The 8874-nt window shown below is 53.7% G+C and overlaps 1 protein-coding gene across 2 annotated transcripts; it reads right to left on the bottom strand.

Annotated features, from left to right (window-relative positions):
- Nucleotides 1-3353: 3353 nt before the first annotated feature.
- On the bottom strand, nt 3354-8400 carry GINS1 (GINS complex subunit 1). 2 transcript variants are annotated; one of them, XM_073339965.1, is made up of 7 exons: nt 8239-8395; nt 7873-7937; nt 6357-6452; nt 5695-5785; nt 5381-5497; nt 4662-4736; nt 3354-3549 (listed from the first exon to the last, which is right to left on the bottom strand). In XM_073339965.1, the coding sequence occupies exons 1-7, from the start codon at nt 8311-8313 to the stop codon at nt 3481-3483; spliced, it is 588 nt and encodes a 195-aa protein (XP_073196066.1). In that variant the 5' UTR covers nt 8314-8395; the 3' UTR covers nt 3354-3480. The 2 variants fall into 2 exon arrangements, with proteins under 2 accessions (XP_073196066.1, XP_073196067.1); XM_073339966.1 differs by lacking the exon at nt 5381-5497 and having other exon boundaries at nt 8239-8400.
- Between the last annotated feature and the right edge of the window lie 474 nt (nt 8401-8874).

Raw genomic sequence — 8874 nt, 5'->3', positions numbered from 1 at the left:
TTGGTTTCTGGGTTGATTTTATTTCCCCTGGGATTTGGCTCTGCCCGGCCTTACAGCTTCCCTTGGATTCTAGGACACACAGACCCTCGCTTACGTCAAGTCAAGAGTGCAGGCCCTGGCCCAGCTGCAACGGCAAGCAGGAGAGCTGGCACAATGGAGCGACCTCTCCTTGTTCTCTGCCTTGGCTGTCAGAGGAGTCGCTTTGCTCCCTGCTCCTCTCCTGTGAAATATGGCTTGGCTCATCTCTGCTCCTTCCCCTCTTCAGTGCTGCAGCACTAGGGCCCTGTGGGCAGGGAGCGAGGGGGCGTGCAGAATTAACTAATTAGAGCACTGGGGCTTTAGTTTACAAATATGGAGTCACTCATGTGGTTACCCAGCATGCAGAACTGAGAGGACATGAGGACTCCATACTTGTAAGCTAAAATGGCTCTTTACTGAGAGAACTATTTACAGAAACGCTGCAACGGCCAACAGCACTCCAGCCCTGTGCACACAGATGGACTTCCAGCGCTGCCTCCAGTCTTCTCCCTCCTGTAACCTGTGCTCCTCCCTCCAAGTTCCATGCAGGCTGCTCCATCTTTCCTTTCCGAATTTTTTGTGTGTGGTGTCTTTTGTACAAGCATTTGCTGACTTGCTGGGGTTGCTAGTACATCACCTGGTCTAGGGATATGGCCTTTACCACAGCCCATTGTGGCCTGTTAGGCATTGGTCCTTCAAGTGTGCTGGTTGTGAAAGCAGTCTCCCACTTCTTGTTTATGGTCTCGCTCTGGGTGGGGGACTTGCTTTCACCCCGTTGCTGCCTTCATTCTGAGGATGCAGGGGGGCATTCTGTTCGCCTTCTGTGTTGCTCCTGTACCTCGTTTCTTCTGACTCCCCGACGTCAGGCCAGCTGATGCTGTGGCTCATTCTAAGTCTTCCTGGTCCTGGCCTTGGACTTGTCTGCTGCTACTTCGCAGTTGTCCTTGGTTGAGTCTCCACCGCTGTCCTGAGTCTGTAGCTACCTTGTAAGACATCTGTCCCACTGCAGCTTGGGCTGCGGCCTCTGGCTATTGCTTTGTGTTGCTGTTCAATTGCTGGACTCAGACCTGGTCACCTGCGCATAGTGACCTCAGGTCCTTGTCTCCTTTGTTGTAGGGGCTGCCTGCCTAGCATGGTGTTCTCTTAATCTCTTCTATGCCCTGTCTGTCCTCTGCGGGGCTGGGAGAGTCTTGGTTCTTTGGCCCATCAGTCCCTGTGCTGGGTGACTAGCTAGCCCCTGGGAGAGCGTAGTGCCATGGTCCTCCAGTGACAGGTGCAGTTTGTCCATTGTGCATTTGCAATGTGTCTGGGACTACATTGCAGCTGACTTCACAATCCAGCAGGCATCGGATTGGTCATTGCAGCTCTGGTATTAGCTCAAACCTGGCAGGTGAGTGGCTGGTAGCCGCCTTGTGCGATGCATGTGCATGGAGAGTCTGGATCTGCTCATGTGCCCCTGCCAGTATCCTCCTCTTCGCTGAGCGTCTCTACGGCCTCAGTCACGGCACATGCTGCTGCTGCTTCTTGTGTTCCTAAGTGGGAGGCTGGGCAGCTGGTCTGCACGAGTGGCTGTCAGGGGTTGGATCCTTTCCTGCCCTGGCCGTTTGGAGGTATGGCTCTAAGGGTAGCGCTGTTTCTCCCCACTCTCTCCTGTAAGCTGGAGCCGTGTGGCGCACAAGGAACCCATCTCTAACCAGGGCCTCTCTTCTATCTGCAAAGTTACCTGTGAACTCCACAGTTCTCTGCTTGTAACCCAAGTACCTCATCCCTCTTCTGCTGCTTGGTTTTGTTTTAAAAACCTCTTTCGCAGCACTTTCCTGCCAGGCGGGGTCATAGGGGGTTTACCAGCTGTTCCGGGCATTATTTCTGGCGACAGCCTCACTCACTCATCCTCCTCCTTCCTGGGGCAGGGTCAAAAGCTTTACCTTCATTTCCTCCCGTTTCTCTGCCAGGCCAGTTACACAGACCTAGAGCGCCCCTCCGTGTCAGGCTGTGGAGGCTGGTTGGGGGAGGACGCAAGTGCTCCCAGCAGGCCACCGAGGAGCCTATCAGCACTGTCGGTGGTGGGGGAGCAGCTCAGCAGCCCCCCTCCTAGCAGGGCCCTATCCTGGCCTGGCACTGACTGGGGATAGAGCCAGGCCCCAGGGTCTGCCCAGCAGCAGCGAGTGGCTCTGAGCGGCGCTGTGTGGGGGGCGTGTAGAGCCAGTCCTCGCGGTGCCCCAGGAGCAGGAGCCATGCATCATCCTGTAGGGCAGTGAGTGGAGTCTGCATACCCCACCCCCAGGCTCAGCGTCCCTCCCTGCCCAGCATGATGGAAGGAGGAAGAGCAGGCACCAGTGTCTTGTCAGCAATACCCCAGCAGAGCCCCTCAGTGTAGGGGCCATAGGAGCCACCAACTACATCAGCTAGGGCCTGGAGCCAGGCCTCTGATGGTTCCCAAAGAACAGCAACGCATCCCTCTCGGCTGGGCGATAGAGGAGCCTGGCATCGAAGGAAAACCAGGGGGAGTCCAGCCTTTGGGGCTCTATGGTAGCAGGGGCTGAGTGTCCCTCGTTACAGGGGAAGGGAATTGCCTGGCATTGATGTTAAAGTGAGGGGGAACCAGGCCCCTTGGTCTCCCCTGCAGGCCTGGGTAGCTGCCTGGTAGTGCTGGTCGGTGGGGCCCAGCAGATGGGGCTGGGTGTGTGGCAGGCAACTTGCTGAGCAGCTGATGTCCCAGCACAGGGCACTGCAGGGGAGGCAGTACTAGAATGGTGTTCATGCAGGGAAAGGGAAGGGGGTTAGGAAATGAGCCACCTCTGGGGCTGAAGGCAGGGGCCCCCAGGGAAGGAGCCATGAAGACAGGTGGGGGCAGAGGGGCCACCTAAGGGGCCTGGTGTTAGGGCTTTCAGGGATCTTGGCTGAGGGGCAAGACCAGCCAGGGCTAGGAGGGTAGCAAGGGCCAGGCCAAGGAGCAGCCTGGGGTGACTCTTGTCTCCTTCAGGCTGCTGTCCCTGGCAGCAAGAGGCCCCATGAACCAGAGTTGTTGCAGAAAGATTAGAGAAAAATCCTCTCTGGGGTTCCAGGTAGCTGGCTCTGTGCATCCAGGGGCCCTGAGTGCATCACTCGCTGTCCATCTCACTCATCCCTGCTTGAGTCGAAGTGCGAGTGTAAAAGCACAGAGTTGCCAAAGGGGACTCACACAGGTGATGCCCCAGAAACTACTTCAGACTCTTTGAAACTACTCAGTTGCCAATTGGCATCACTTTAAAAATGCTCCCCAAAGCCTCTGTGTATTTTCCAACAATTAATTGTTCCCCCCAGGGCTTTGCAGACTATAGCAACACACGGACACATTACACTAGAAAAGCTGTATTTGCCACTGCTAAAATCATCACTACAGTTGGTTTGATTTCCTTCATACAGAGAGTTTGTCAAGGAAGGAGGGTCGATGGAGGCTGGCCCACAACTCCCACACTGTGTTCATGACAGAACGTGCTCCAGAACTCCTTGTCTGATTAACTGTTCGCATTTCCAGCGTGGTAAAAAATGCTGAAAAACAAACACACCTTTCTGAGTTCAAGGCAGACCTATTATGTGAAGACAGCCAGTTCTGCATTTGTAGCAGATACTTGTCTTGACCAGAAGCACCAGGCTGCACGTTAGGGACAGCTGGAGAGGGCAGCAGAGCTAGATTTGCGCAGCTGCTGAGTCCTGTGTGGAAGCAGTAAGCGCTCCGTGTGAAAAACGACTATCTGCTCCACTTACTACTGGGTGGACAGTGGCCGCAGTCAGGGAAGCAAGCATTCCGCCCATAGTAATGGTTTCAAACCAAAAACCAGAATTACACCCCCCCCCTTCACTATTGGGCATACACCGCGGTGGGCAAGCTTTTTGGCCTGAGGGCCACAGGGGGGTTGCAAAACTGTATGGAGGGCCAGGTAGGGAAGGCTGTGCCTCCTCAAACAACCTGGCCCCTGCTGCTGCCGCCCCTTGTCCCCTGACCGCCCCCTGGGACCTCACCCCCTATCCAACTCCCCATGCCCTGACTGCCCCGACCCCTATCCACACCCGGACCCCACCCTCCCCATTCCCTGACCACCCCATCCCCTGCCTGCCCCCCAGAACCCCCTGCCCCTTATCCAAGCCCCCGCTCCCCACCCCCTTACCATGCTGCTCAGAGCTGCAGGAGCTCGCAGCCACACCGCCGTGCTCCCCGGCAGGAGCAGCGGGCCAAAGCACTAGCAGAGCGGCGAAGTGAGCCTGCGAGGGAGGGGGGACAGCAGAGGAGGGGCCGGGGGCTAGTTTCCCCAGCCAGGAGCTTGGCCATAGTTTGCCCACCTCTGGCAAACACATGGGCAGAGCCTCAGCTGCTGTCAACTATTACAGCTCCGCTGACTTCCACGAAGCTATGGTATTTTACTGCAGCTGTGCCACCCTGAGTAGATCACAACGGGCTCTGGGATCCTTCAGAATCAAGAGCGCTCACTGGACGGTCAGTTAGCCCCCCTCATGCCTTTGCCCAGAACAGCATTATGTGAAGGATTCCAAAGAAAGCGCTCCCCGCTGGGGCAGGAGAGTATGATTGTCTCAACTTGTTCCTACACAGGTAAGGGTTCAGTCATTCGGTTTTAGTAACAGTCCTGCTCTCTTGGCATAGGTACCTGGCTATTCTTCTTCAACAGAATTGTTGTACCGTCGTCAATCTCAAATTCTCCATGATCCTTTAAACACCGAACCTAAAGCAATGAGAAAAAAGCGTCTCCTTCAGCATCAGCAGATCAGGAGATGCACAGGGACAGGAGTACCAATGTCACAGGCACAGAATGCAATGTGTGTGAACCAATCACTATGTACTCTTGTTGCATGTCACCTGGGCTGTGTTTAAGCCAGACACACTCACGCCAGCCCAACAGCATCTCACATAAAACAGGGAACTGATATGCAAAACCAAGCAACCTCAACCTTCGTTTGTGTAAGTTCCCTGTTTGGCCCACCTTGCTTAACACCAGCACCCCCATCACATTATGTATCTCGCAGTAGAATGAATTAAGGGGTGATCAGGAGTCTCTATGGAGATGAGGGAATAAAAGCAGGAGCACGGCGAGAAGGAGTCCTAGAACCAGAGGGCGTATTGAGCACATTCGGACCAGAGTTTAAGGGAAAAGGAAGAGCAGAGCCTCCTGGCATTCAGCCACTACCTGCACATCTTCAAACTCTTTGCTGCACAAGCTACCAAGTTGTCAGGTGTTGCTATGCAGTTTTATGTCTTCAAAAAGAGTTGAATGTGGCTCACAAGTCTTGTGTTGCCAGCCTGGGTATGCGCTTTTAATATATAGTTCCACGCACAAAGCTCCTTCAGAAGCCCCAGCCTTGCACTTACTTCGATGTATAAGCTTTTGGGAGGTTTCATGTCCTGTGTAAGGTCCAGCCCTTCCTCTCCTCCTAAAGACCTCATGTAGGTAGCAAGAGACTTTTTATACTGATTGAACCACTCCGTCTGTAGACATAAGAACACTAAACTAAACCAACAATCCGACAGGGACACAGGAGCTCAATAATGAGCACACATGCTTTAAAAAACACAGCTTGTAGCCACTTTAAAATATTTTTCACTGCCTTTTTATATCTTCCAGTAGAACTTCCATTCTACCCTGAGTATTATACAAGTCAAGTTTATAACAAAGCTGGGCTTACTTCTTCAGCGGACATGTGAAATCGGAGGTCATTTGGCAAGACACTGCCATACTCCCACCTGAGGGCTCGGATCCGAAGCAACCGGTCATACCTGGAAGAATTAATTAGGGATTAAAACCACTGTGTTCTCAATCAGAAACAGACGTATTAATCCAAAAAGGAATCTGAACTCAATCCCCTACTTATACCAGATCTGATGCTCATGAATAAAGCATAAAACCCAGTTATTCTAGTCTTCCCTCCATAGGCCTACCAAAATCATATATTTAAATAAAAACAAGGCCCCTATAGAATAAGGGAAAACAATGATACAGAGACCTTCCTGTATTTATTTTACTACATTTGTCAGGTGCTTGGATACTATTGGGAAAAGAATCAAGGCCAGAATTTTCAAGCGTGGCCTCTGATTTGTGTGCTTAGTTTTTAAAACATACATTGCAGCTTGATTCTCAGAGGTGCTGGGCACCCACAACTCCCACTGAAGTCCCTGGGACCAGCAAATGCTCAGCACCCTTCGAAAATTAGGACCACGGCATCTCAAGCTGGACACACAAAATCAGAGGCAGCTCTTGAAAAACCAGCTCTTTGTCTACATAACAGACCATACTCCGGTCACAGACAAGTGCTGTGAAAGCAAGATACACCTTCCATTAGAAACTTACAGATATGCAACAACACATCGTCGATTTCGCAGCAGAGAACAATGACGAAATTTGATTGTTCGGATTAAGTCACTTCGTCCTGATTTAGCCTCATTTCTGGTAATAAGACAAAGGGAAACAGTATTACATTACACTGAGACCAAGAAACTATCAAGCATATATTCTTCCTACTATTTTTCCCAAAACTACACATTTACAAAGCTCAGATGCAGTTTAGTTTAGAATTTCTCTGGCCCTTTGCTCCCACCTCACCACAATCTCGTTTTTATCCCACTAGGAGCTACATACTAATGTTCAGCTAAGTAAATAATCTCTTGACCACATGGGCTAGTTTGCTAGCTGTTTTGTGTGTTCACAGAACTAATTTTTCTGGCACTGGGTGATTTTGTTCTTGGAAAATACAAAACAAAAAAAGAACAAAGGCATCCAAATAATTGATCCTTGCTGCTTATCTCATGCACATGCCTCACTCCATTTTAAAACATATTTTATTAAATACAACTGAAACAGTGACTTTTTTTTCAATTTTGTAAAAAAGTGACATTTAACAATGCATCCCCTTTCCTATATTTGGGGATGCAGCCTTAGGTCAGTAAGTGCATTATGTACAGCTGAGTGAATCATCTATGGTCACGCAGTTTCACATCACAGATACGCTGAAAATGAAATTTGATTAATAGCAGCGCGATTTTTTATTCGGTCCAGTCCAAACTTTTGGACGTTTTGGTGAACATGTTTAATTCAGCTGCTTGATAAATAATTGGATGCAAAGCTGTTCTTAAAGATGCAGCATGCTGGTCCCTTCAGTTAAAGCCCGAGTTTCTAATCCACAATTCCAGGCCTTCCAATGAAGACCTTGAACAACAGGAAAGAGGTCACATCCCTTGTACGTCAGCCTTTTTTTTTTTTAAGCCCCCTGCCCCAAAAATTTAGCGCTTCTTTAATTATCATAAGAGAGACAAAAAATGCACAAACTCTAATGGCCTCTTTAACACACGTGAATACAAAGAGGAACATTCCTGTGTTTGGTTTCAGAGCAGCAGCCGGGTTAGTCTGTATCCGGAAAAAAGAACAGAAGGACTTGTGACCCCTCAGAGACGGCTATTACCAGCAGGAGAGTGAGTTTGGGGGGGGGGGGGCGCGGAGGGTGAGAAAACCTGGATTTGTGCTGGAAATGGCCCAACTTGACGATCACTTTAGATAAGCTATTACCAGCAGGACAGTGGGGTGGGAGGAGGTATTGTTTCATGGTCTCTGTGTGTATATAAAGTCTGCTGCAGTTTCCACGGCATGCGTCCGATGAAGTGAGCTGTAGCTCACGAAAGCTCACGCTCAGATAAATTGGTTTGTCTCCAAGGTGCCCCAAGTCCTCCTCCTCCATTTATTTGGGCATAAGCTTTCCTGAGCTGCAGCCCACTTCATCGGACGCGTTCATTTCTAAGTAAGAGGCTTGCTTTCCCTTTCTTCTGGTGCGCAGCCCGCTGGCCAGCCTTTCCTCCCAGGCACCCACGCTTACACATCAGCCTGGTTCTGTTCATACAGGGCTTTCATCTCCTCAAGGACTTGCCGGAGCCCATCGTCCTGCAAGAGAGGAATTCCGGGAGGTCAGCAGGTAGTCGGGGTCGGCGCGGGGCACAGGCAGAGCCGCCCGCGCCGGGAACGGGAGCGAACTCCTGAGCCCCGCAGCGCAGCGCAGCGCAGGGCAGGGCCGGCGCGGGAAGGGGGCAGCGGGCGGGCCGGGCCCCGGGCGGCGGGACGGAGCCCGCCCGGGCGCCCCCCGGGGGGGAGCGGTCTCCGGAGGCCGGCTCGAGCCCCGCCCGGGGGCCGCGGGAAAGGGGGGCGGGAGGCTCGCCGGGGCCCCCGCGCAGGGGGAGGGGCTCACGTGGAAGGCGGGAAGGTGCCCGTCAGCGGCGCGGTGCAGCCCCCGCACCAGCTCCGCGGCCCGCTCGGCGAACATGGGAGAGGCGGACCGAGCTGGGAACCGCGCCCTTTGGCCGCGGGAGCGCGCCGCCGGCCGGCGCCGCCAATGGGAGCGGCGGGAGAGGGTGGCCACGCCCCTTCCCTTACAGACGCCGGCGAGGGACAAACTGCCCCGTCCTGCCCTTCGCAACGTCCCGCCCCATGAGTCCGGGCCCCGCCCTTCTGGGTGCCGAGGGGCGGGGCGTTCCGTCGCCCCGCCCACGCCCTGCGCTGAACCGGGCCCCCCCGCACCTGTCCTAGGTTGGCCAGCCCTGAGGCCCGTGCCAGGCAGCTGCAGCCCCCCCTCCTTCCCGCCCGGCTGGTGGCGGGGCTGGCTGGAAGACGAGCCCTGTGCAGCCCCCGAAGCGGCCGGCCTGTCCCTGCAGCTCCTCGCAGGAGGGACGGCCGGGGGGCTCCGCGTGCTGCCGTCACCACGAGCTCCGGCTCCGCAGCTCCCATTGGCCGGGAACCGCAGCCAATGGGACCTGCGGGGGCGGTGCCTGCAGATAGGGGCAGCGTGCGGAGCCCCCTGGCCCCTCCACCTAGGAGCTCCAGGGAC

The sequence above is a fragment of the Lepidochelys kempii genome, chromosome 3, assembly GCF_965140265.1.
Source record: "Lepidochelys kempii isolate rLepKem1 chromosome 3, rLepKem1.hap2, whole genome shotgun sequence".
In the NCBI taxonomy this organism is placed as follows: Eukaryota; Metazoa; Chordata; order Testudines; family Cheloniidae; genus Lepidochelys; species Lepidochelys kempii.
This window is presented reverse-complemented; position numbering and strand designations above follow the sequence as displayed.